Source organism: Bos indicus, chromosome 11 (assembly GCF_029378745.1).
Source record: "Bos indicus isolate NIAB-ARS_2022 breed Sahiwal x Tharparkar chromosome 11, NIAB-ARS_B.indTharparkar_mat_pri_1.0, whole genome shotgun sequence".
Lineage (NCBI taxonomy): Eukaryota > Metazoa > Chordata > Mammalia > Artiodactyla > Bovidae > Bos > Bos indicus.
This window is the reverse complement of record NC_091770.1, coordinates 86,656,727-86,684,394: the sequence shown is the minus strand read 5'-3', so window position 1 is coordinate 86,684,394 and position 27,668 is coordinate 86,656,727. Positions and strand designations below refer to the sequence as shown.

General features: G+C 43.8%; 1 protein-coding gene across 3 annotated transcripts in view; it reads right to left on the bottom strand.

The window, feature by feature from the left end:
- The window catches only part of NOL10 (nucleolar protein 10), a 90,061-nt gene that overhangs the window by 43,970 nt on the left and 18,423 nt on the right, over nucleotides 1–27,668 (bottom strand). For all 3 annotated transcript variants that reach the window (XM_070799138.1, XM_070799140.1, XM_070799139.1), the window contains 4 exons: nucleotides 27,217–27,295; nucleotides 25,897–26,046; nucleotides 22,995–23,061; nucleotides 15,471–15,523 (listed from right to left, as the gene is read on the bottom strand). In XM_070799138.1, the coding sequence (XP_070655239.1) occupies nucleotides 15,471–15,523; nucleotides 22,995–23,061; nucleotides 25,897–26,046; nucleotides 27,217–27,295 (349 nt within the window). The remainder of the gene's footprint in view (nucleotides 1–15,470; nucleotides 15,524–22,994; nucleotides 23,062–25,896; nucleotides 26,047–27,216; nucleotides 27,296–27,668) is intronic.

Sequence of the window (27,668 nt, the reverse complement as noted above, 5' to 3'; positions counted from 1 at the left end):
ACAGCTGGTGTGCGGGCAGGGCTTGCAGGGCAGGCCTGGAGGGAAAGACAATGTGCTCCGTCTTGTTAACAACAGTGGTGGGAATGGCAGTTACAAAGGACTACTTCGGTTTATACGTTTGACTTTTTTCTTAATAGAGCATTTTTCCTAAAGTAAAATAACGTTCCCAAAAGGAGAGAGGCACACATACAGATGGAGTTACCAACTGATCAACAAGCCACACAACATCAAACTGAAACATCAATTGTTTCAGATGATCTTTACGAAGAAGCAGGGGTCCAGCCTATAATTCAGGGTTGAGGCCCTTAGTGAACTTAGTGTATTTGTGATATTGACTGAGAAGAGACCTTTATGAGAGACAAAAGCTCTTTTTTCTCTCCAGGAAATTCAAGAACTTAACTCACTCACAACTTTCATTGTGAGAAACGACCCCAGAAATGCAGATGGATACCACTCTAATGGCAGAAAACAAAGTGGTACTAAAAAGAGCCTTCTTGATGTAGGTGAAAGGAGAGAGTGAAAAAGCTGGGTTAAAATTCAATATTCAAAAAACTAAGATCATGGCATCTGGTCCCATCACTTCATGGCTAACAGATGGGGAAACAATGGAAACAGTGACAATTTTTATTTTCTTGGACTCAAATTACCGTGGACAGTGACAGCAGCCATGAAATTAAAAGACACTTGCTCCTTGGAAGGAAAGCTATGACAAGCCTAGCCAGTGTATTAAAAAGCAGAGGTATCACTTTGCTGACAAAGATCTGTACAATCAAAGCTATGGTTTTTCTAGTAGTCATGTACGGATGTTGTCGGACCATTAAGAAGGCTGAGTGCCATAGAATTGATGTTTTCGAATTGTGGTGCTGGAGAAGACTCTTGACAGTCCCTTGAACTGCAAGAAGATCCAACCAGTCAATCCTAAAGCTATGGTTTTTCTAGTAGCCATGAACAGATGTAAGAGTTAGACCATAAAGAAGGCTCAGTGTCTAAGAATTGATGCTTTTGAACTGCGGTGCTGGGGAAGACTCTTGAGAGTCCCTTGGACTGCAAGGACATCAAACCAGTCAGTCCTAAAGGAAATCAACCCTGAATACTCATTGGAAAGACTGATGCTGATGCTGAAGCTCCAATACTTTGGCCACCTGATGCAAAGAACTAACTCATTGGAAAAGACCCTGATGCTGGGAAAGATTGAGGGCAGGAGAAGAAGGGGGCAACAGAGGATGAGATGGCTGGATGGCATCACTGACACAATGGACATGAGTCTGAGCAACCTGCAGGTGACAGTGAAAGAGAGGGAAGCCTAGCGTGCTGCAGTTCATAAGGTCGCAAAAAGTCTGACATGACTTAGCCACTGAACAACGACCTAATGATCACCAAGCCCTAAGGATGTATTACCTCCTTATTGTCTCTTCTGTGTCTTCCTTCACCATGCATTGCCAGTATCTCAGAGGGAGCTCACAGAACTTTTCCTGATCAATTACAATCCTAACTCCTGCTTCCCTGGTGGCTCAGACGGTCAAGAATCTGCTTGCAAGGCAGGAGACCCGGGTTCGATCCCCGGGTCAGGAAGATCCCCTGGAGGGCTGCAGTCCGTGGGGTCGAAAAGAGTTGGACAGGACTGAGCAACTAACAGGCATAACCCCTGCTTCAAAGTCCCCCCTTCCTACAGGCAGAATAATCTTATCCCCATATCTGATCTCACACCCCTGAATAAAACCCATCAAAAGCATGCCACACCACTTTAAACTAAAACCAAAAACACTGTACAAAGGTTTAGATATAGGCCTTTTTATCTCTCCAGTTTTACTTATCTCTTGCCCCTCCCTACCCCTGGAAAACCTAAGCTCCTTCCCAGTGCACTGAACAGATCTGAGGCTCAAATTTCAATCCCTGTGTGCAGAAAGCTCTCTCTTTCTTTCTACCCCATTCACTGGTTAATTCCTACACATCCTTCAAGATTCAGTACAGGGACCTCCCTGGTGGTCCAGTGGTTAAGAATCTGCTGTGCAATGCAGGGAAGTCATGGGATCTTGGCTCCCCAACCAAGGAATGAACCTGGGCCCTTGGCAGTGAAAGCATGGAGTCCTAACCACTGGACCACCAAGGAATTCCCTCCATTTAGTAATTGTGGCCACATGATGCGAAGGGCCTACTCACTGGAAAAGACCCTGATGCTGGGAAAGACTGAAGCAGAAGAGGATGGCAGAGGATGAGATGATTGGATGGCATCACTGATTCATGCACATGAGTTTGAGCAAACTCCAGAAGATAGTGAAAGACAGGGAAGCCTGGCATGTTGCAGCCCATGGGGTCGCAAAGACACGACTGAGTGACTGAACAGCAACAACAACAATTTTCAAAACTACCTTCTAGAGCAATTTAAACTGCTAATAACACAAGTCAATCCCACAATCACCACCCAAAAGGGCATGGGGGAAAAGCAGATGACACTGAAGCAAGGAGATGGATAGATGGAGGCTCATTATATCCATCTTTCCTCTTATGCATATTTGAAACATATACATAACAAAATTTTTTAAATGAAGTGTCAATACTCATTCCTTCAAATCAGCACATGTTCAGTTAGAGCCCACAAAGTACCAGACACGGTTCTAGTCACCAGGGATACAGCAGAAAGTAAAACACACAGAAGTCATGCCCTGAGCGTGCTGACATCTGGGCACATGTGCACTGGAAGACAGACTTGCCTGGACTGTGAGAGGACACCAAACCCAAGTAAAAGGAAGTCCAAGTCTTAGAACTTTCTTCTTGTTTTCTGTATTAGCCTGGCCTTTTAAAAGAATGTAGCCCAAATTTCTTACCTGTTTGTATAACTTGTCTTCTATTTTTAAGGTTAAAAAAGAAAAAACAAAACACAACAACTCCACAGTAGGTAATAGGCGTATCTGTCAAAGAAAGTGCCAGAGGATTCAGACTATCAGGCAAACTCAGAAACTCAAAACCGACCCCTGGCTGTAAGCACTACCTTCTACCACCACCGTCTAGGTGACCATACCAACAGGCCCCTGGAGTACCACAGTGATTCCCATCTCTCTCTTGCCCGAAACAAGAATGGTAAAGAGATGAACCTGGTGAGCACCAAGATGGAAGGAATCACCAGAGCTGGAAAGGCATGATCTTTGGTCAATATTTGATTCAAAACTAAACCAGCATCTGAATAGGAAGCTTTCAAGCAAACAGGCATGCCAGATGTGCAACCGTTTTAGCAAAAACAAGTATCATCTAAAAACATATTAACAGAATAAAGTTAATGTCATACATGCGTCAAATATTTCCATATGGAAATTATGTTCATTTTTGCCTCGCCGGAACTGAAATTAACTTTTGAAAATGTGACAGGATGTTCAGAAAATTACTTCCTGAGTGTTACACATTAATGCTCTCTGTGTGTCTGCTATTCTGGTGACCCAATAAAATGTGATGGGAAATGGAGAGGATTTCCTTTGTTGAGAAAAATGCCAAAGATACTGTTACTGCCTGAAAGTGTTTAGATTAAAATAGGAAGTCCACATTTCCCCCTTGTAAAGACACAAACAACTTGTTTGTATTAGAACAGAATGCTTTATTAGCCACCTGACACTCATGCCTTACTTCCCATTTCACAATTTTGAACATATAACTGAAAGATTACAAATAGAACACAACACCTTATAAAGCAATTTCATGCATAAGAGAAAATTCAATTACAAGAGATCTGCTGTGAGGTTGGGTAAGTTAGAAAAGAAGCTCACTCTGCTTTTCATCCCTCTCTTTTTCTGTTAATTAGAAAAAGTAATGAAAATACACGGAGCTTGGAATTAACTGCCACTAACCTGCTGTTCTTATAAGTGCCTCACTTATTTTTCTCCATAAAGTTAGGTCTATCACCTTCCATAAGATGTCTTATCCCCGCAGATCTTTCCTATGGGCTTGGCTTTATCTTTTAAATGCTTTTCTTAGAGAACAAAATTAAATGTATGTTCCATCTACATTATCATGAATCAAGACATCTAAAAAATACCCATCTCTGAACTCAGAGTTAAACTCAATTTAAAATGCATCAGGTTTTTCATTCACATTTGTCTTCTCTTTCCTTTTCCACTGCCTCATGTATTCGGATAGCTCTTCCCACACACTCAGTAATGAAGTTTCTTCCTTAATCTAATGTGCCATCATTTTCTTTACCTCCCATGGGGTGCCTTTCTTTTATGAACTTATTCTTTTCCTAAATCCTATAAACATGCCTTCTCTAGATGGTGCCTGATAACATAATTTCTGAACTCTTTTTCTGAGCTTTCTCTAATCCTCTATCTGTGAAATATTTCTCAATGAACAAGCATATTAACAACCTCAAGAACACCCCTTCACTGTATCTCTTGTCCTTCCCCAGCCCCACTCACATGTGGAATCACTGCCAACATCCTGCTTAATTTATTCCTTTGAGTTAGAGCTAAACAAAACCCCCAACCCCTTTTTCACAGATACCATTGCAAAGCCCTATCTCACTCATTCTGAACTTGCTAACTATATTTAAAATTTCTTTCCTTTCTTCTACTCTGACCACTGTATTTAATACTTCTGAGCTGTAATTTCACTGGTTTAACTTCTTACATAGAGACCAGGTTCTAAAGTCAAGCAGCTAAGATTAACAAGATGGTGCGAAAGAATCTGCCTGCCAATGGAGAAGACCCAAGAGACTCAGCTTTGATCCCTGGGTCAGAAGATTCCCTGGAGGAGGAAACGGCAACCTACTCTAGACTTCTTGACTGGCGGGCTACAGTCCACAGGATCGCAAAGAGTTGGACACAAATGAGCAGAACACAGAACAGCAGCAATTAAAGTCAAACCTGAAAATCCTTCGGGTTGCCCTTCAGTAAGTCTAAAAAAGCACATGTGCCTCGGGTGTTGACCAGCATCAGATACAGTGGGCAACCTGCAGCCAGGGCCCTTGTCACCGAAAACTCTTATCTTAAATTACCAGAACCATCCTCAGTATGGCAATGCTATAAGAGATATTGGGAACAAATATCTTTTGAAGAAAACACTCAAGCAGTCCCTTTCAAATCGCATGCCTCATCTCAACCATATAATAAGTGATCTCTACGAGTTTATAATAACATAGAAAAACAGGAAGTGAGAAAAAAGCAAGATATTAGATTATTATCAATTTAAAACAATGGAAAAAATAGAGCAAAATGTTAAAATGTGTTTGCCCTTCCCTGACAGCTCAGTTGGCAAAGAATCCACCTGCAATGCAGGAGACCCCAGTTTGATTCCTGGGTCGGGAAGATCCATTGGAGAAGGGATAGGCTACCCACGCCAGTATTCTTGGGCTTCCCTTGCGGCTCAGCTGGTAAAGAATCCGCCTGCAATGTGGGAGACCTGGGTTCAATCCCTGGGTTGGGAAGACCCCCTGGAGAAGGGAAAGGCTACCCACTCCAGTATTCTGGCCTGGAGAATTCCAGGGACTGTATAGTCATGGGGTCGCAAAGAGCTGGACACAACTGAGCGACTTTCACTTTCACTTTGGTTAATGGAATTGTGAGTTTTCTACTTGTCTTTATTGGCCATTTTCTATAGTGTGCTTTTGATAATAGAATGTGGGAAACGGACTTCAGTTTTAAAACTCAGATTTTTAATTTAAGCAACCAAATTTCATCACTGCTTTCTGTTTCAATAACAGCAAAACCAAAGGCATTCAGTAGTGCTCTCTCCACCTCTAGTTTACATGACTTGTAACAGACTGAACAGTATCAAATCATATTTTTCACATCATTTTCTTCACTCACACCTGTGATTTTGTCACAACCTTTTCAGTATATATTTATTTTGTTCAATATCACATTCTTCCTAAAAGCCCACATAAAAGCCCACATTCATATAATGCTAAATATAAAATATACTCTTTGCCACTGGACCCATCAAATTTTACTCAATGCAAAAACGTACAACAGCAATAATCAGCTGAACATCTGTCAGGCAGCAAGCACCATGATAAATGACTGTCTACTGCACACAGCTGTCTCACAAAATCATTCTTCCTTTGTAGCTCAAGAAACAGAGGCTCAGTCAGGATAAGTAACTTGTTCGAGGTCACCAAATTCGTGTAAGTGGCAATCCAGAAATTCAAACTCAGGTCAGATGAATTTTAAAATTCCTTCCATAACCAACAGGGAATGACGAAATGTCTTCACAATCCAGCTCTGGAACTAGCTTGTCATTTGACCTTGAACAAATGACTCGGTTTCTCAGCTATCAATTAAGGGGCTGGACTAGATGACCCCAAAGCTCCTGACCTGCTCTAGTGTTCTGTGCTTCAAAAGCTTCCCCTGTTCCTTTGCAGCATGTGGAGAAACCATTTATTGTGGAAAACATTTCAGCATTTATCTGTCCAGTTCATGCTCTGTCTTGTATGTCCTCTGATGCTAGAAAGTTCCCCAGATACATCTGGTACTGCCTCCTTAAACCAAGAAAATATGCTGCAATTGGCACTAGAAAATAGGAATTTCTCAATTAAAAAAAAAAAAGAATAGGAATTTCTAACAAAACTACTTCTGTCACTATCTCTAATATCTCTCTGCTTAAATGAGCATCTGAGAGGAAAACGTCATCCGTCACTTCTAGGATTCCATGTGAACATTAACATATTCAGGGCCATTTCAGCGTATACTAGTGGGTCAAAGAGATCTCACATCTGGGGAATCTCTGACATCAGATTAGTAAACATAAGAGCCGTCAGTCTTGGCTTTGAATTGTACTGGATCAATGGTCCATACTAGAAGCCAAATCTTAGAAAGCAGCAGGCACGGCACTTCCAGCAGCTCCAGCTAAAAGCACAGGAAGAAAAATGATGCATTTCCAATCATTATAATGCATAAGCCCATCCTATCCTAGATGGATCACAATAAACAGTGGAAAATTCTTCAAGAGATGGGAATACCAGACCACCTGATCTGCCTCTTGAGAAATGTGTATGCAGGTCAGGAAGCAACAGTTAGAACTGGACATGGAACAACAGACTGGTTCCAATTAGGAAAAGGAGTTTGTCAAGGCTGTATATTGTCACCCTGTTTATTTAACTTATATGCAGAGTACATCATGAGAAACGCTGGACTGGAAGAAACACAAGCTGGAATCAAGATTGCCGGGAGAAATCTCAATAACCTCAGATATGCAGATGACACCACCCTTATGGCAGCAAGTGAAGAGGAACTCAAAAGCCTCTTGATGAAAGTGAGAGGGGAAAGTGAAAAAGTTGGCTTAAAGCTCCACATTCAGAAAACGAAGATCATGGCATCCGGTCCCATCACTTCATGGGAAATAGATGGGGAAACAATGGAAACAGTGTCAGACTTTCTTTTTCTGGGCTCCAAAATCACTGCAGATGGTGACTGCAGCCATGAAATTAAAAGACGCTTACTCCTTGGAAGGAAAGTGATGACCAACCTAGATAGCATATTCAAAAGCAGAGACATTACTTTGCCAACAAAGGTTCGTCTAGTCAAGGCTATGGTTTTTCCTGTGGTCATGTATGGATGTGAGAGTTGGACTGTGAAGAAGGCTGAGCGCTGAAGAATTGATGCTTTTGAACTGTGGTGTTGGAGAAGACTCTTGAGAGTCCCTTGGACTGCAAGGAGATCCAACCAGTCCATTCTGAAGGAGATCAGCCCTGGGATTTCTTTGGAGGGAATGATGCTGAAGCCAAAACTCCAGTACTTTGGCCACCTCATGCGAAGAGTTGACTCACTGGAAAAGACTCTGATGCTGGGAGGGATTGGGGGCAGGAGGAGAAGGGGACAACAGAGGATGAGATGGCTGGATGGCATCACTGACTCGATGGACGTGAGTCTGAGTGAACTCCGGGAGTTGGTGATGGACAGGGAGGCCTGGTGTGCTGCGATTCATGGGGTCGCAAAGAGTCGGACACGACTGAGCGACTGATCTGATCTGATCCTAGATGCAAAGCCAAAGTTCCCCCACACATTTCAAAAGAGGTACAAAAGAAGCTCAATGTCCTTACTTTCATATTCTCCTTCTATATTTTTTTAGGAAAGAGTTTATCTCACAACAGCACCAGTCATACATCTTTTGGATGAGGCATTTCTTTTAGAAATCTGTCAGCCTTCACAAACATAATGATTGAAAGTGAAAGTGAAGTCGCTCAGTCATGTCCGACTCTTTGCAACCCCATGGACTGTAGCCTACCAGATTCCTCAATCCATTGGATTTTCCAGGCAAGAGTGGGTTGCCATTTCCTTCTCCAGGAGATCTTTGCGGCCCAGGGATTGAATCCAGATCTCCTGCACTGTAGGCAGACGCTTTATCATCTGAGCCACCAGGGAAGTTCAGAAATGCATAAGGACTGCATGATCCCAAGATTCTGTGATCGTTCTGATTAGAACATACTGTCAGAGCAAAGGAACTGATCCTTATCCTGTTGTATAAAAATTACAGTCTAGCACTTATGAGTCATGTTCTTAACTTTTTAACTTCACTAATGGTAGCAGAAAAAGGCAGATGCTAAATTCAAATGTGGTATAAGAAGAGCTAAAAATCACTGCAAAGCAGCCACTGTAAAACATATGACCATTATCTAAGATTCTTCAAATTACAGTTATCTGATTATCTCATATATGTTTTATTAATTTTTCAGCACATATTAATCGAATGCCTACAGCATAAAAGGCACTGCTTTTGGTGGTAGGAATATAACTGGGAAAAAAAGAAACAATATCCCTGTGTCCATGTTTTTTATATCATAATAAAGAAAAATACACATTCATTACATATTTATTCATGTTTTTTATTTATATAAATATATAAATAAGTAAGTAAATATAAGGAAGATTTTGTGCTTCAATGGAAAGTTATGTATAATCAAGAGTAGGGGGTCCACAAACTTTTTCTTAAAGATTTCGGGGCTTGCAGACCACGGGGTCTTTCTATCATAATTACTCAACTTTACCTCTTTGGTCAGAAAACTGCTGTAGACAACACATAATAAATGAATGGCTGCACTGTTCCAAGGCAGTAGGCATTTAGTTAGGTGTTTAGTTTGCCAAACTCCTGGTCTAAGAGCATGCCTTTCAAGATTACCTGATTCTGATTCCATGGGATACATTTTACAACTGTGTGAACTGTAAGTAACTGACAGCAATGCAAGATGAATTGCTAACAGTCATGCGAAAGAATTCTGTCATGGACAGATAACCCTCCATACCTTCGGAAAAGCCAATCTATTCATCTGTACATTCCCAACTCAGCATCACCTTATTCCACGTAAATCTGTGCTATTTTAGACTTCACCTTTGATGACACATGCCTGGTTCCTTTAATAAGTTAAATGAAATTTTTAACACGTTTTTTTGAGATCTATGTGAAAGTCATGACTTTCCTTTTTTCTGAAAATTATTCTTCAACAGTTTTTGCCATCTCAACATAAGACACACAATGGACTCACCTGAAAGTGTCAGAAAGACTTTAGCACCAAGAAGAACAGCCCAAGCACAGCTTGTTCCCTTGGCACCAGATGAATCCAAAGGAGAGCTGCATGGACTCTCTGTTTCTAACTTTAATTTTCTTCTCTACTAATTCTGTGTTTGGGATTAGTTTACGACCTGTAAGTTATTCCCTGATGCTGGCAGCGATGACGAGGGATTTGGTCTTTTGCTCTAACCACTTGTCGATCTCTGTAAACGGATAAACGTTTTCAGAGACCTGTTCTCTGATGGTTAGAGAAAACGGAGTTTCCTGTGTTTTAAACTTTTCCATTTTGTAGGGCATTCTAAGTTAATGATAGGAGCTAAGATGTTATTGAGCAAAATGACAAGCCCTTGGGGGCTGTCAAGGAGAAGACTGGTAGACTCTGACTGGCTGCTTTTATATTTTATCATCACTATTCTTGGCCACGTTAGGCTGCATACGGAATTCACTGACCAGGTGAGGAACCCCCTGCAGTGGAAGCATGGAGTCTTCACCACTAAACCACCAGGGAAGTCCTATTTTTATATTTTAAATTAACCTGGCTGTTGTATGAAAAACAGAATGCAAGAGAGACAAAGGGAAAGAGGAAGGACCCGGTAAGAGGCCATTAAGGTAACCCAGATGTGTGGCAGAAGCAGAAGTACTGAAAAATGGCTGGATTTGAACCAATACTGGAAAAAGAGTTGATGTGAGGTTTAGATGGACTGGACAAGGACACACGAAGAGGACAGGCGAGGAAACACAGCTGTGCCTGTGCTCTGGGCCGAGGAACTGAGTAAGCAACGAAGTGAGAAGAGGGGAGGGTGGGGAGCTGGGACCAGGAATTCTGCTGTGGACACATAACTAGAGGGCACCAATGAGACGTCTAGTGGAAAGGTCTCCACCTCCATGGCCCAGCAGACTGGTGGGTATGTGACTCTGCAGCTCCGAGGGGAAGGAAAGGCTGGAGACAGAAGTTTGGAAGTCCGTAGCACACAGGTGTCCCTATGGAGCCTGGGGGACAGGTGAGCTCCCTGAGGGGAAAACAAAGAGACAAGAACTAAGCCCCAGCACCAAAGGGAGAGCGCCGAGGCTCAATCACTGGGCCCGAGAGCAGGAAAAGCCACGAAAGCAGACTGACTGGAAGGGCTACCTGGGCGACAGGACGACAACCAGGAGAATGTGGCCTCCAGAAGCCAGCATGGCCTGGCCGAGAGGGCTAAACGCCGCCTAAGTGATCTGCAGATGAGATCTACTTTATGGGAGAAAGCACGTCTGCCTGCACAATGGACTCTGCACGAAAAGCAGAACCTTCTGTCGGCCAAAGTTCTCTCTACCGCCTGCCTCGTTTCCAGAGACTGTGGGAGAGAGACCAGTCTTTCACCATCTTGCCCCCAGAAGTGTGCTGCAATCATAAGACAAAATAAAAGACCAAGTCCCTAGCCCCAAACTTTAAAACGAGGAAGACAGTATCTATATAAAAAGGAGACACTAAATACTCTGTAAGGTACTGTCAAATCTAATGCTAAACTAAAATAATGTATTTGCCAAACGGACAGCTCATAAAAATGTTACCATCTTAAGAGGTGAAGGTAAGGAGTAACTGCAAGGAAGCACTATGTAACTATGTCCTTCAGCCTTCTGGAAAATCATGCCAAAACATCCCAAGCAGTAATGCCTTCCCTGGTGGCTCAGTGGGTGAAGAATCCTCCTGCAACGCAGGAGACACAGGAGATGCGGGTTCAATCCCTGGGTCAGGAAGATCCATCCCCTGGAGAAAGAAATGGTGATCCACTCCAGTTTTCCGGCCTGGAGAATCCCCATGACAGAGGAGTCTGGTGGGCTATACAGTCCATGGGGTCACACAGAGTTGGACACAACTGAGTGACCGAGCACTCCCATCCCAAGCAGCAATGACGTGTGCTTGTGTGTTACAACTAAGTGAAACAAGTGTCCTTGAGATTTTATGCTTCTTAATACACAATCATCTCTCTTTTCAAAGAGTTCTGTACATTTCATGCATTATGCTGAGTAAGTTCCAGTGTTATTTCTTAAAAAAAACCAGGAGCGCTGGTGTGAGTAAGTATAACTCTGTGTTCAACTCTGCCCTACATGCAGGTACTCTGGTTCCAGGAGTACTTTCCAAATTTAAAAAACTTATGTGTTTAAAAAAAAAATCATACATCCTCAATCAATTGACTTTTAGTCTTCTAATTCAAATAGCTTCCTAATAAACAAGTAATTATTCTTTTTCTCAAGTTTATGCATTCGTGTGTGTGTGTACACGCACTAAGTTGCTTCAGTCAGGTCCAACTCTTTTTGACCCCGTGGACTGTAGCCCTCCAGGCATTTCTGTCCACGGGATTCTCCAGGCAAGAATACTGGAGTGGGTTGCCATGCCTTCCTCCAAGGGATCTCCCAGACCCAGGGATAAAACCTGTGTCTCTTACATCTCCTACATTGACTGGCAGGTGAGTCCTTTATCACTAGCGCCACCTGGGAAGCCCTTACGCATCCATACACATTATCAAGCATGCCAGGCATCACGTGTCCGTCATGTGTGGTCTCGGAGCTCACTGACCCATGGGGCCTTGGAGCCCAGAAGCATTTCCAACAGGAACAGTACTCGGCACCCTGGCAGGTTTGGGCTGGGTGCCACAGGACTTGGATTCCCTCTGGAGCCCATGCAGTTGCCAAAGGTGTTAATTAGGAAGAACCTACGATTAAATTATATATCAGAGGAACCCAAACTTGAAAAACTGTTTCTGGCATTAGTCCTGAAAGCTTCAGCTGAATTAGGCCCTGGAATTTAAAAAGCAAACAAACAAAAGAACAGATCCTGGTCTCTCAGAGACAGAAAAAGAGAACACTGAGAAAATGGGGAAAGAGCTGGAGAAAACCCATTTGGTCATAAAAGACTAGCTAGCTATTGGGATAAGTAAGTGGCAGAGACCATATAAATCAGGAAGTGCATTTACTCTAAAAAGATTTCAAGTACTCAAGAAAGATGGTATAGAGTACACAGGCAAAAATTAACAAGCTGAAAGAACATTAAGCTGTCTTCATTTTCAGCACAGCCTCAAAGCGGGGGTGGGGGAAAAAGGGTTTTCGTAACTGGTTTATAAGACGTTAATACAAATCGTTGTCCAAACTGCCTATATTTGGCATGAATTGCATATTCAACACACACTTCTCTGGTTCTATAGGCCTCAAATAAATCTCTGTGAAAAATGTCAGCCTGGTGAGTTTGATAAAAATCTTAGCAAAGACGGCAGGCTTTCAGACCCCTGGGCTCTTTTGCTCTGAAGGAGTGTCACGGAGAACAGGTTCCAAGTAAAGACAAGTGGCACCATAAATCCTCACGGTGTACGAGGCAGCAGGGCAGAAAGATAGGTTAGGGAGGAACACTTAGGTACAAGCTGCCACACAATGCTCAGCTGAGCAAGAACAACTCTGCACTGACCGTCCCCATAAGCTCAGCCACTTGGGAGCAGTCTCTGGGTGGCTTTTTGACTTTGCTTGGTTACATCTGAGCTACAGAGTTGAAACTAAGAAGATCTTCTAAGATAAGCTAACGCTGATCAAAAAAGCTGCTTCTCACCACCTGGCCAGCAACGGGTCCCCTCTTGTGTGAAGCTCCCAGTGCTTGGAACAAAAAAAAACCCAGCCTGAGAAATGGATCCAGACAAACAGAAGTGAGCGGGGGTCTCCTCCAGTTCTATCATCCCCTTTCTCCTCCTGGTTCAAGCAGTCACCTCCGTGCCCACACATTCACCAGGGAGAAAGCGGCTGTCGCGTGTGGTCCTTTCCTCTCCCTTCCCCCCACGTCCAGGCAACGGCCAAGCCTATCTTACAACTGTTGTCAATTGTCCCAGTTCTCTCCACTGCCACCATCTTTGCACAAGCTGGTGAAATGGCCTTCCTGCAAAAACAGAACCGCCCCACCCCGCTCCACACAGAGGGATGCCCAGCCGGAGGCTCCTCATCAGCTGAGCAGACTCCTGATCCGGCCTCCACGCCCTGCTCAGTGCTCGTTTGCCCTCCCACTGGTGGATTCTACACACTTCTTACACGAAGAAGGGCTCTTCGACACGAGACATCAAGAACTTGTAGGCAGATGCTGAAGATCAAACCGCAGAACACCCTCCTGAGAGGAAGACAGAGTGAGACCTCTCCCAGGAGAAGTTCAGAGGGGGGCAAGCTGATTTAGTCGGCCTCTCCTGACATGCCCAGATGGGCTGACGCTGTGAGAAAACTCAGTGCTGGACTGAGGGAAGGCTCTTCTTGTGACAGACACAAGTCTTTATCGGTGGATGCCTCTGGACACGCTGCCTGGCTATTCAAGGAGGATAACCCCCTGGAATCACTGCCTGCCAGATCAGACTTCTCTGAGACTACCCTAGAACCTCCCAAGCCCCAGTTTCTAAAGGGGAGGTCTGGCAAAGGTAACACAGGGACCATGTCTCTCCTGCAGATCACCACAGCCTGTTCTTGCTGCTTCTGGGTTAGATCTGATCTAATCCCCTCTCCTGGTGGCAGCCAGAAGTTAATAATCCTTCAGAAATGCAGGTCTCATCCTATCACTCTTGCAGCTGCACCACCACACCCAGCCCACAGGATCATCGTACCCTGGCTGCAGAGCACCCCTTCAGCCTGAGCTACCCCGTCCCTCAAGGGCAAATGCCCAGCCATGTGTGTTACCTTCTTCTGGATCTTGGCAGACAATGTTCCCTTTACTTCCAAGACCCTTCTCCCATTCTGCACCCCACCCCCTTCATCTAGAACACAGAACCAGCCTTCCAGTCGTTCCTCGGAAATCAATTCCTCTGGAAGGTTTCTGCCAAGTATCTGCCATACTTCCCACTAGTTTCCAGTTCCAGGCTCCTTACTTCAGTTAAGAGTGTTCATCACGCTGACCGGAAACTGTCTACTTTCTTGTTTTACTTCCTAATAATGACCTCTGCAAGGAAAGGGGTGGTACCCTATCCACTGTTACACTGTCAACCCACAGCACTGGGCCTGACACAGCTGATACAGTCAATAACCAGTTACCGATTGAATGAAGACAAAGACACACAAACTAACAGGAAGACAGAAGCAGTATCTCTGAGAGGCTGGGGAGAAAAGGAACAAATGACAATTTAGGAAAATGGAAAAGCTGCTGTTTGAATGACCTTCTTCACCATCAACCAAAAGAAACACCCCAAAGTGCTTTCAACAACATAGCAGGTTCCTGAAGCCATAGAAAGGCAACATTAACAGAGTATCTTTTTTTGGGGCACGGAGAGGGGCGAAACATACCCATGGTTGAACTATTTCAAAAGAACCATCATAAATATGAAGAATCTTCATAACTGGAGGCTAACGTTGATCACAGAGCGTTTACTTCCCCAAATATCTGATCTTCCACACTCCCCATGCTCTTCTCCGCAAATCTCAGAAAAGGAGATGTGTGGTGACCAGAATCTAAGGCCAACTTTGCAGTACAGGCTTTTCTGTTTAGGTATAGGTAGGGAAGTGTCTGGCATATGTAATGGAAGAATGCTTTAAGGAAGGAGAAAAAAAAAAGGGACAAGATAATAAACTGCATGCCATCACGGATCATGGCAATCTAAGATGGTTTCTTATACACAGAACCCATTTTTAAAAGACAATGCGATGACCGAAAGAGTCCTAGACTTTTATTTTAGAGGATTAGGTCTCTTGATCACTAATAGCCGGAAGTTTCTGAAACATTCTAAAACAAAAAACAAATGTAAATCTGAAGAATAAAGATGAATTTCTACTGACGACTTTTAATGGGATGTTAAGTAGTTTCCCATAAAAGAATGGTTAAACATTCATTACTTTATTGGCTCCAGGAAGTACAGTGATTTGACAAGTGAGCCACTGTGTCTAATTTACACAGCCACATGCAGGCCCAAAGTCCCTCGACACAGCCAGCTTAAAAATACAGTGTCTTTCCTTGTTCTATTTTTACCGTAACTCCTTTTTGTATCACTTACCGGAATGTAATAGATGCCCATCTTGGGGGCTTCATTGGCGGTAAGAAGCATTCCTAAAAATAAACACAATGAAAAAGGTAAACATAAGGGAAAATAAAAATACTCTTCCTACTTGCTTTATATTTTGAAATGAGTGAAATGCTCAGAACACGATGAACAGCAGAAGAGTAAGACCAGCAGCCAGGCACCCTCGGAGTCAGGCTGTGGGCTATGGTCCCTGACCCTCCTGGATGGGGCATCTGAAGTATCAGAAAGACCAGCTTCCCCATCTGCAAAACACTCAGGCTGTATCAGCTAAGTGATTGAGTGGTTCCCACAGAGAAGGGCCACCATTTTTAAGAGTTAAGTTTTAAGCTTCAGATACACCAATAAAAGGTAGATTCGATGCACTATTATGTATTATGAAAGTTAAGAAAGGTATCTTTCTGTTAATCAGGAATCAAAGAACCAAAGTAAAGCATTTCCCACAAAATGTCAGAGCAAAGTAGTTCCTCATGTTTGAATTAAACTTTACACCTTAATAGAAAACAAAATGGCTTAAGAGGAATGCTACATGTAGCTACACTAGAAAAGACCCAGATAGAATCTGACAGCCTTTACCAAAATGATTCACCCAGAGAGTGGCTGATAATTTAGTCCAGGGATCAGTGCTCTCAGAAAGTGAGAATGGAGTGAGGGACAGCCTGTGGCATCCAGTGATGGCTCCCCTCAAACCCCAGGAACAACAGTAATGAATCCACTGCACTTCAGCACAGAACTGGGGCGCTCAGCCAGCTCAGCCCTGGGCTCAGGTCTCTGCCACACAGCCAATCCGCTGCCCCACCCCACCCTGCAGGGGCTCTCATGGCAGCTCTGACCCTCTCTGCCCTGTTCCAGAACGATGAACCGAAGCAAAACTAAAGTCAGTCCTTTGTAATTTACAAAACACTTCTGTGTACTTTATCTTGGTGAAGACGTGACAACTCTCTGACATAAGGACTATCGTACTTATTTACAGATCAAAAAATAAAGCTCATATGTACTGAGTTACAAGTGCTAAGCAGAACATTCAGAACATTACAAGCTACAGAACTTAAGAGCAAAATTTCAGACAAGAGCTCATTTTTTTAAATACCTTTACATATCAACTTACATTACCTTCATTTAAAAAATCTATTTGTAAAATACAACAGAAAAATCCACAGAAAGCACACATTTGGATTACCAGACCCTCGACCCAGGGATCAAACCCAGGTCTCCTGCAAGGCAGGCAGCTTCTTTACTGTCTGAGATGCCACGGAAGCTCACAATCCTAATTAAGTACACCAAACGCTAAGGATGGTGATGTAATTCTGTGATTTAAAAAGTACTTTTGTGCTGCTCTTCGGTTAGCACAAAAGCTTGCCAAAGCGATGCTCTTTAATGCTGTTAACAGAAATATGATGCTGAGGTAGAGGAAGTTCACTGATAGAGAGCAGGAGCTCAACGTTCTGCCGGCAAAGCCATGTTACACACATCAAGTCCAAAGGGGGAGTGAGTCCTGAGCTGCAACCAACCTTCCCTAGAACACACACACACACACCCTTCACCAGAACACACACACACACACACACACACACACACAACCTTCACAACACACAAACTTCACCACAACACACACCCTTCACCACAACACACACACATAGCCGAGGAAGCAAGAGACACACACGCGCATACAACCTTCACTACAACATATACACACAGCCGAGGAAGCAACACACACATACACACACACACAACCTTCACCACAACACAAACACACAGCCGAGGAAGCCACACACACACACACACACACTCACTCACTCACTCGAGGAAGCAAGAAATGTACGTCTAAATGAAAGTCAAGTAAAAATCAGACACTTTCTCATAGCTTGTAGCCTCCACAAACTCTTTCATGTGGGAACTTTTTCTGGCCTTGGAGACAACTGCTCACTGAAGTTCACACAGGAAGAAACCACCTCTAGTGACCTGCGCTTCCCAAGTCTAACAGCCCCATCAGAACTTCTCCAGGACCTTTAGACAGGGTTAAAGAAGAAGGTCTGGAAATTGAAGAGACATCTTACAATCAGAAAGAAGGCTCCCAACAAAGACATCCCCTAAGCCCAGCCTCCCTGGCTCAACCCTGAACACTCAACAGCAAACGCTTTACAGGGAAACACAGTACACCCACCAAACAGACCACAGGAAAGGCTCGGCGCTGATCACACAGGAGAATCCAGGCCGGATGCGGCAGACTGTCTCCTACAATGAGCAGGACCTCACCTGACCAAACATGGCCAACAACACAAGCTGACCTACCGAGAAACCAAAGTCGGGACAGTTAGGACCAAAACAAATTATAAAGGAGAAAGCAACCTCACACAGCCCAGGGAACACGAGGAGTTTCTAACAAGAGGGAAGCAGGAAAGTCAACCCAGGTATGGAGTTAGTTCAGCAGAAATTAAGACAATCACAGGTGAAAGGCGAGAAGAGGGTGAAGTACTGAGCCAGGCACTCTACCTCCACAGGTGAGAAGGTAGCTCAGGAAAGCAAGACCGTTTGCTCAAGGTCACCACCGAGCCAGCTGATACTGGACTGATTCCAAAGCCCGTGGAACATGGGACTCTAAAACTCCAACGACAACTAAGATAAAGTGAAAAGACTTCTTGCACGATCAAATAAATCATTAAAACACACAGATATAAACACCATATAGTAACATGACAAACGTATTTAATAACAATGTCAAACTGAAAAGCAAAAGACAATTACACATGGTGACAATTTAAAACACACGAACAAGTGATTTATAAGACAAGAATTTCTGGGAATTCCCCAGTGGTCCGGTGTTTAAGACTACACTCTTCCAAGGCAGGGAGTGCAGGTTCAATCCCTGGCTGGGAAACTAAGATGCCACAGGCCGCTCAGTGTGGCCCCCCAAAAAGAATTTCTCTAATGGAAGGAGTAATGACACTTGTGAAGAGATTGTGAGATTATGGCTTTTCCTTTAAATTTCCTTACAAGGGGGCGACAGAGGGTGAGATGGTTGGATGGCATCACCGACTCAGTGGACATGAGTTTGAGTAAACTCTCAGAGATAGTGAAGGATGGGGAAGCCTAGTGTGCTGCAGTCCACAGGCCCGCCAAGAGTCGGATACGACTGGGCAGCTGAACAACAGCACCAACAATAAAAATGGGAACCTTGGAAGAGAAGGCAGAGATCATCAGCACTGAGGAAGAGCCCACAGCTCCAGCGTGGACAGAGTGTAGGACACGACGTGCTCCTCAGAGACACGCAGAGAACAAATCTCATCTGTCCAGGCTTTGGGGGCGAAGGACTCAGGGAAGGTCACAGCTCTAAATCAGAAACATTGCTCAAGCCAGGACGAACTCAAAGCGTGCTTCCTGGGCCAGTTTGAAAACTGCCGTCAAGCTTGCCGGTGAGTGTAGAAACTGAAGAATTTAGAAACATGTATAGCAACTCGACCTTGCGGCGAGTTCCAAACGTGTAACCCTTTTTCTACTAATTCACCTTACTTGACAAAAGTATCCACCTGCAATGGATTGGAAATTTAAAAACAAAACAAAAAACATAAAAGGCTTGTACTTCATCAGATACATCTGAGAATCACTGCCTGGAAACGGAGGGCATCGGGTCATAGCTGGAGCGGCTCAGAGCAGACAAGCTGTGCGGAACTGCCCTGTGCTGGAAAGGACAGGACACGCCTTTTCGTGCGGTCAACTCCTACAGAAAGTGGGGAGCCTGCTGTTTTACTACACATGGCGCCAAGGTTAGTGATGGGCCACATCTTATTTCTAGGCAGGCTACTGGGAGGTTGCTGAGAGAATAAAAGGCGACTTCAGGTCTGATGATACAGACCGCCTCCAGCAGGCCTAAAAGCAGTGAAAAACAGCCTGGATCACTGGTACAATTCTGAAGCCTGAGTAGCCTTTCTGAGTGGACATCTCCTTCTCCTTCTCCCAGTGGTTCTGGATTCCACAGGTCGGGCTGGGGCTCAGCAAGCACTGCGGACCGGGGTCGTGGGGCCGCGACCTCAGTTTCCCAACCTGCAGGGCAGCACCTGACATGGAGACTCAGCACGAGCAACTAGAAGCTGAGGCCACTAAGACAGAACCGTTTCTCAACGTTCTGAGCAGTCTGAGTATCAGAAACACACGACAGAACAGCAAGCAATCATGATTCGGCTTTAATTACTCCAAAACGAGTAAGTGAGAAGATAAAGAATGCTTACGCTCATAGTGATGAAGCAAAAAAACCTAACCAGCAATGTGAATGGGACAGGAGAGTAAAGCGAGGGAAAGACAGCAAAACCTGTGAACCAATCACGCTCGGTCCGAACCCCAAGACAGCCATGGAGAGACTTGCCTTTCTGGGCTCACCAGCTTGTGAAATAAATTATCTGGCTAGTGTTTGTGTTTGATTAAGCTCTTATAAGCTACCTGACAATAAAGGCACTCTTCTGACCAAAACACCATCTTAAAGGTTCTACCTGCCAGGAAAGCATCATGTATAACAGAAAGAACTGCTGGCCATCAAGGCAGAGCCGTTACGCTTCTCCTTGCTCGTTCTGGGATGACCAACAGGATGGGAAATGACATGGAGAACCCGTCAGCCCTGAGCACCACCCTTGTCCCAAATATTTAACCCACAGTGCACTGGGCTGTTAGATTTCACTTCTATTTTAGAACAACAACAAAAAATACAGGGGCCGGAAGAACAAGTAAAGGACACGAAGAAAAATAATCACAGGAATCCAGGATGCAGAACATCTTACAAGACTACAGCCCTGATGGCAGAAAACTCAAGTGCCATGGAGGAAGGGGAAGAAAGGATGGGAGAGAATTCCTGATTGAAAGAAGCGGAAAACACAACTACTAAATGTAATCCACAACCTTGGTGATAGACTAGTTTCAGATAAATGGGCTTAAAAAGGCATTTGGTGGACAAGCAGGGGAATGTGAAAAATTAAAGGTATTATTAGGAAAGGACTGCTTTCTTACGTGGGGTAACGGTATTTTTGGTACCAGAAGAAGGTTTCTACTCTGGTGAGATTGCAGTCACATTCCATGCCTGCAGTTGACTCTGAACACCTTGCACCTTATCAGTATTCTATACTATCAAAGCCCTCCATGTCTGGACTAGCCCTGCCCAACAGAAATACCATGCAAGCCACGTAAGTGACTAAAAATCTTCTGGTAGACACATTAAAAAAAAATTTTTTTAACAGGTAAATTTGAGTATATTTTTATCAACCAGTAAGTCTAAAATATTTTCACTTTAATATGTTATCAATATAAAAATTAAAGATCTACTTCACATTCTTTCCTGTTTTTTGGTACATGTGAAGTCTGGTGTGTATTTTATGTTTAGAGCACATATTTCAGATTAGTTACTCCGCAAGTTCTCCGTGGCCACAGGTGAGCACAAATCAGTCAGCACAGGTCAACAACTTTCGTCACCATCTGCACCCTTCAAACCCCCACTCCTTCAATCCAACTAACCTCTTGTTCTAACTTCAGCTTCACCCGATTTTACTCACCTTTGTATCTAGCCCCAACCCCATTTTAGACCACTCAGCATCTCAACCTATGACCCAGCACCTTCATTAATTTCTGAATTCATCACAATTTGACTCACCCCTATTATAAGAAAATTCTCCCAACGATCACAGATGAAAAGCTAATTACAAAGGTTCAGGGTGTCTCATCTTTCTCAGGAGAGTACCCTGTAACTTAAGAAAGAGCACAGGCTCCAAGATCAGGGGAGGCTTGCTCCAATGGAGCCTCTGCCACACAGCGGCCGGGTGACCAACCCTGGGCACGTATCTCAGTTTCCTCACCTCCAAAGATGTAAAAGAGAAGGAAAGGAGAGGGGAAGGGAAGGGAAGGGGGAAAGGAATGGTAAGGGAGTCACTAACTCTCCCGCGTTATGAGAGGATTAAGTGACAAGCACGACGACATCCAGACCCACAGCACAGGGCCTTCCTGCCCCTTCCTGCCTCCACTTCTGTGATGCTCTGCTCACTGAGCAATGCCCGGGCAATCACTTCTCTCTACTTCAATAGCTGCCGGTTCCTTCACTGTCACTCTGTCGGCCTCTCCGCTGGCTCTTCCCTCTCATCTCCCTTTCCATACTCAGGTCCTGCTGTCTTGCGGTCTCTCCACTTTCCCCATCGTAATTGCCTCCACTGCCACTTCTTCTGCAATGACCTCTATTTACATGTCTTAAAATTTTATGTCTGCAGACCTGCTTTCCTTGGGCCACGCTACCTACTGTGCCCTGGATGTGGCTCCCAGGATGAGGCTGTAGGTCAGGGCGGGGCTCCACAACCACTTGGGAAGCAGGTGAAAAATAGCCCATTTCAGGGCTCTCCCCCAGATGCTCTGAGTCTGCACACCTGGTATGGGGCTGAGGAATTTGTACTTCTTAAAAAGCCCCCAGGTGATATTGGTGGGCAGGCAGGTTGGAGACCCTCTGCCAGACACCATCACTGCCTCACTGCCACCTCAGACTCAGATGCTCAAAGAAGACAACACCATCTTTCTCTCCGAGTCTGCCCTCTCTCCTGTGCAGCCGATCTCAGCTCTACGTATCTCTTCCTATTCATTTTAGCTCAAAACTGATCTACCTTCTGCCCAGTGGACAGAACCACCTTCTGTGAGCATGGTCTGCATCGGTCCTGACCACAGACAGCACCCAGGCACTCAGCGTGGTCACTCCAGGGCCCCCACCCCACGCACCACCTGCTTCCCACCCCACTCCTCCCACAGACCCCACACTCTGGCACACGGGGCTCCTCCTGCCCACCATGTCTCTCACCCAGCACCCACACTCGGAGCCAACGAGAACCTCCCCTCCGCCCTCCTCTCGCTGCTCTGCCTGGAGCCCCTCGCCCTCTGCCGTCACAGGGCCAGTGTGCACCTCCGGAGCAGAACTTCTCCTGTTTTGCCTGGTATCACACCATCAGAAATATCTGTGTGTGTCTGTCCTCAGGACACAACCCTGCGGGAGAGTGACAAGTGTTCTCATTTTCTCTCCTTCCCCAGAATTCTTCAGATTTGCTTGAAGGTGTTATTAAATCTCGAAATCTACCAGGTACTTTACAGAAGAGTCTGCAACGCAGAATATACTCGACATGTGGCTTCGCCAGCCTTGTGTATCATCAGGCAACTCCAGGCTCCTCCACATCCCTAACCTCAATCTACACAAAATTACTAATCCCATAAAAGAGCTAAAGTGCACACTAAAATAGCACCTCGCCTGCCACTGACCCACAGACTGCCACCAGCTTCTCCTAACAGCTAGGCTGGCTGAGGACTGAGTCACTGAGCATGTCACTTTCTGAAGCATCCACATCACTTCCTGTTCTTAATTTTTCAAGTAAATACAATACCTAAAAACTGTCTTAACTGAGCCAAACCCTGTCTTAAGAAATGAGTTTAAAACCCTGTAAAGCAAAGCCTAGATTCATCTCACAAAATGGCCTGCCGCTCCGTAGTGCATACCTGAGCTGGGGTAGAGGCAGACATCATTAAGGTCATGTTCTGGCTCCAAGGAAGTAAATATTTTTCCCTAAAAAAGAAAGCAAAAGTGAACTGTTAAAACAGTTAAAGGAAGACAACTTTTGGCAATGTATATACAGGAAGTAAGCTGGAGACATAACTCCATATATCCTGCTTATGTGAGAAAATAAAATCACCTAACAGAAATCACAGAATTAAGGTTAAAAAAAAAAATCTTAGAGAATTTCTTTTATCAATTTATCAAATCCTCTCATTTTATTTTTTATCTTTTTTCAAATCCTCTCATTTTAGAGAGGAAGAAACCGGGGCTCAGTAGGGAGAGCTGACTTTATTGGGAAAAGAAATATGAACTTTTAAAGATAATGTCTACACAACAGGCAAGGGTAAAGTTTAAAATAAAACTGTACGTCAACTTAAACACGTCCACAATCTGAAGACACATCCTAGTTAAACCTGCCCTCAAAGAAACAAAGAAGAGGTGGTCAATATGGTAAAATGAGGCTGGTATCTGCCATCCTGCGTTGCTAGGATTTGAGGAGGATCAAATAAGATAATGAATACAAGATAATTTAACAAAATGCTATAAATACATAAGGTGCTAGTTATTATACAGTGAAGGGTAAAATATTGTATTTTAAATGTAGGGAAAAATATGCCATATTTTAAAAAATTAACAAATTAAGTGAAAGAAAAAAGAAGATAATAGATGGGAGTGGGAAAGGATGATGAGAAAGATAAACAAGGAGAGTGAGTCAAGCAAAAGCAAGTAATCTGGGTGTTGGTCAAGAGGGCGTATTCAGTCATTACAACAACGCCAAGGTAAAACTTACTGTACAACTACAACATGACTTCAAGAACTGATGTTGAAAATGTCTGCCAGCTTTTGCATTTATTAACCCATTATTAGAGGCTCCATGGTGGTGGGGGGGGGGGGGTATTAAAAAACTAATTTCGTGCTCCATGAAAAACAGCAGCAAGGTTCTAATTCAAGACAGACAGTGAAGCTCACACAGTTACCTCCCTTTTGTCTCAAGTTTCCAATGAAACGAAAACGGAAAGAGAGGAGGAAAAAGGAAGGGGAAATCGGAATAACAATAGCACAGAACAAAAAAGAGAAATCGTGAAATCCACATTGGGGAAAACTATGCCCATTGGAGGGCTGGGAAGGGGGCATTCTGACTGGTTAGTCATCACCTTTAGGCAGAATGGGAGCCAGGCCATGGAAAACTTACTCTACCAGTGTGTTAGGAACTTTCAAACATGGAAAGTCTGCATTTGTAGAGGTAAAAAGAAATATTGTTTTAAAGTACACTAGTTTGGATTGTCAGAAAAGAGTAGAGAAAAATCCAGGCCTAAGACACCATGAATCTTCAAGAAAGCCCTCAAAACCCTCCCAACTCAAAGCGAGATAGTCGGCTCCTGGGCAATGAAGTGTCAGGGGAATTCTTCCAAGGACTGATGAGAGCCAGAGGCCCTTCCTTTTCTCTGTAAGGAAGTCTCAGGAGGGCCTGAGAAGGTGATGGGGCTTGAGAGACAGGACACGCCCCAGGGATAACTCAGTCTCCACAAAGATTCAGAGGAAAACACAGAGGGAGCAGAGTAAGGTCAGTACTTTGAGAGCTGACAAGCTGTCCCAGCAGCCAGGGATTCCCATCACCAGCTGACCTGTGATGAGGCTGCTGGTGGCCCCTCTGCCCTGTGTAGGGGAGCCCCACAGGAAGGACTCACGCTTGCCCTCCAGCAACTAATGCTGAGGCTCTAGGCCCCTCACACTCTTTACCTCAAAAATGAATCTTTCTATTTACAGTAACACTTTAAAGATGCTAAGTCTGAAATCAATAAATGCAAAGACTCTTAAAAGCGATTGCTACACTGAATAAATTTTGTCCCAGTAGATGAACTAACCTTTTACTACTCTCTCCAAACAGGAGAATCAACAACATAGGGTTTTGATACTTTTTAAACAACATTTAAAAGGGCACAGAATATCAAATATTCTTAAGAAAAAATTGCTTTTAAGAAAAACACTATATAAGAAATTGGGCTTCCCTGGTGGCTCAGATGGTGAAGAATCCGCCTGCAAAGCAGAAGACCTGGGTTTGACCCCTGGGTTGGGAAGATCCCCTGGAGAGGGTAACAGCTACCACTCCCCTATTCTTGCCTGGAGAATTCCATGGACAGAGGAACCTGGTGGGCTAAAGTCCATGGGGTTGCAAAGAGTCGGACACAACTGAGCGACTTTCACTTTTACTGTAAAGGTATCATATCTAAAATCTATTTGTTGACACAAGGAAAGGGTATGAAATTGAGATGCATAATAACACCGATATGGGAAGATTAGTGCGTGTGTGCTCAGCTGTGTCCCACTCTTGCGACCCCATGGACTATAGCCCACCAGGTTCCTCTGTCCATGGTATTTTCCAAGCAAGAATACTGGAGTGGGTTACCATTTCTATCTCCAGGGGATCTTCCCAACCCAGGAATTGAGCCTGCATCTCCTGTGTTAGCAGGCAGATTCTTTATCACTGAGCCACCAGGGAAGCCTGGAAATATTAGTAGTAGCTCATAAAAAGTTTCCTAAGGTTGTAAAAGAGCCCCAAAATCTAGGGGGTTTCTCATGGATCAAGTTTTTTTAAAATAATGATTTATATCTACCTAACTGAACATGTAAAAATGCGTGCCAGTTCTAGCAAATGAGGAAAAGTTCTTAACAGGAAAAAATGACCTTGAGGACCTGGAAATAACTAACTTCCAGGGAAGGGCCTGAATGGATACTTAGTATTTTTTTCTCAAGAACCCACATAACTCAAACAAGGCAACTGGAAAGAAAAGGAACATAAGGAAAATAGGCAAGTAAGTCATTTTAACAACAAAAAATACTTACTGAGTTCTTATTCCACATTTTGATAATTCGAGAGTCAGCGGACAAAATCAAATCTAAGGAATCCTGGAAGTGAACTGATTTAATGGGCAACCCATATTGGTGATCTTTAACTAGCAATGGCTTATCAGATCGAAGATCATACAATAAAACCTAAAAGAAAAAAAAAAGGTATTTCTGTTTAAATAAAATATTTCATCTTAAAAAGAAACTTTTAAAAATGAACATCCTCACTCAGAGTACAAAGACTCTAAAGTAAGTGTCAGCCAGCAAAAATACTCCAGAAAAATCTCTTCAATTACCCTTCCAGGGCATGGCTCTATGGATTCAACCCTAAGAGTAATTTTTAGGCACACTAAGATTGAGAACTACCTGGATATGTTAAGGAAGGAACCAAAAGGAAGAAGTGCACAAGAATTTGTGTCATTTATGAATTTAATAAACACTGAGGGCCCAGTATGTACCAGGCACTGTCCCAGTGGCTGAAAGAAACAAGAACAAGAATCATCATGAAGGCAGGGGTGGTAGATTAGAGTCAGACGCTGGTGGCAAGGCTATGACTTTGGGGGGTGGGTGGAGGGTAGTGTTCTTTTCTGAGCTCTATCCTGATAGGTGAGGGGCATGGGGAAGCTGGATCTCAGATCCAGGTGACAGATGACACAGGCACTCTGCTGGAAGCAGGGCTCCCGCCTGTGCTGAGGTCTGGACAGACTTAAGTGTGTGGGCTCTGCCTGGAAGGAAAGGGGGAAAGATGAATTTAAATCTCTGAAGCTATTTCATTCATACTCCTCAGACTAGTCAGCATTCGCTGAGGCATGTCCCACTGACCACTCCCTGCACAGGATGTGGGAGACAGTGCTGGGTGGGAAAAAAAAAGCTCCTTGGACAAATACCTTTTGGAAACACCGACTCAGCACATTTCTTGTCTACAGGGATTCTCAGAGCCTCCACTATATATTTCAATGCACTATAAACCTCAAAGATAGGAATCTGGAGAATCCCAAATTTTTGTTTTTCCATAGAACTCTGTTTCACACACTCGAGAAAACACTGTTCTAAACCAAAGTCAAGAGGACACCTGAGGCATAGCCCCACTGCAGCTTCTAGCTTGAGAATCTCTCAGACCCACCATTGGGGCCAGAAGCAGAGCTTCTCAAGGTCCTAACAGAACACGGCAATCTGAGTACCCTTCTCCGCGCTGGCCAAAACAGTAATGCCTCAGTATCTGGTCACACAGCGAACAGACGAGTGGGTGTTTCCCGTGATACACACACCTCTGAAACAGTAACTTAAAAGCGAAGTTTCCAACTGAAACATATTTACCTGCCCTGTGGATGTTCCAACGGCCATGGTCAAGGCACCATTAAATTTCAAAGCAGAGATCGTTGGCAAACTGTTTATTCTGAAAGGCAAAATATTTGTGTTCCATGCATATATGGTCAAATCTCCTTCCAAGGAACAAATTATTACTCTTCACTTCTAATGGAGAGGATCACATTTCTAGTTTCCTATTTAAAAGAACTGTATCCAAACTTTCCAAGTCCAAATGAAAACTAACCTTTATTTATAAATGTAACCTACCTGAAAAAATTTGCAGGTTATCTTCTTTTAAAACTGTAAGAAACATTCTTAAAGTAACAACAAGCAATAAAAGTTACTGAAAATATAAAACCAACTGAAAAGGACCAGTATGACAGTATCTTTCATTTTGATTAAGCCAGAATGAGGTATTTACAGAAATGTCCCTTTTTTGGCTTACGAGGAAACAGTTTTAT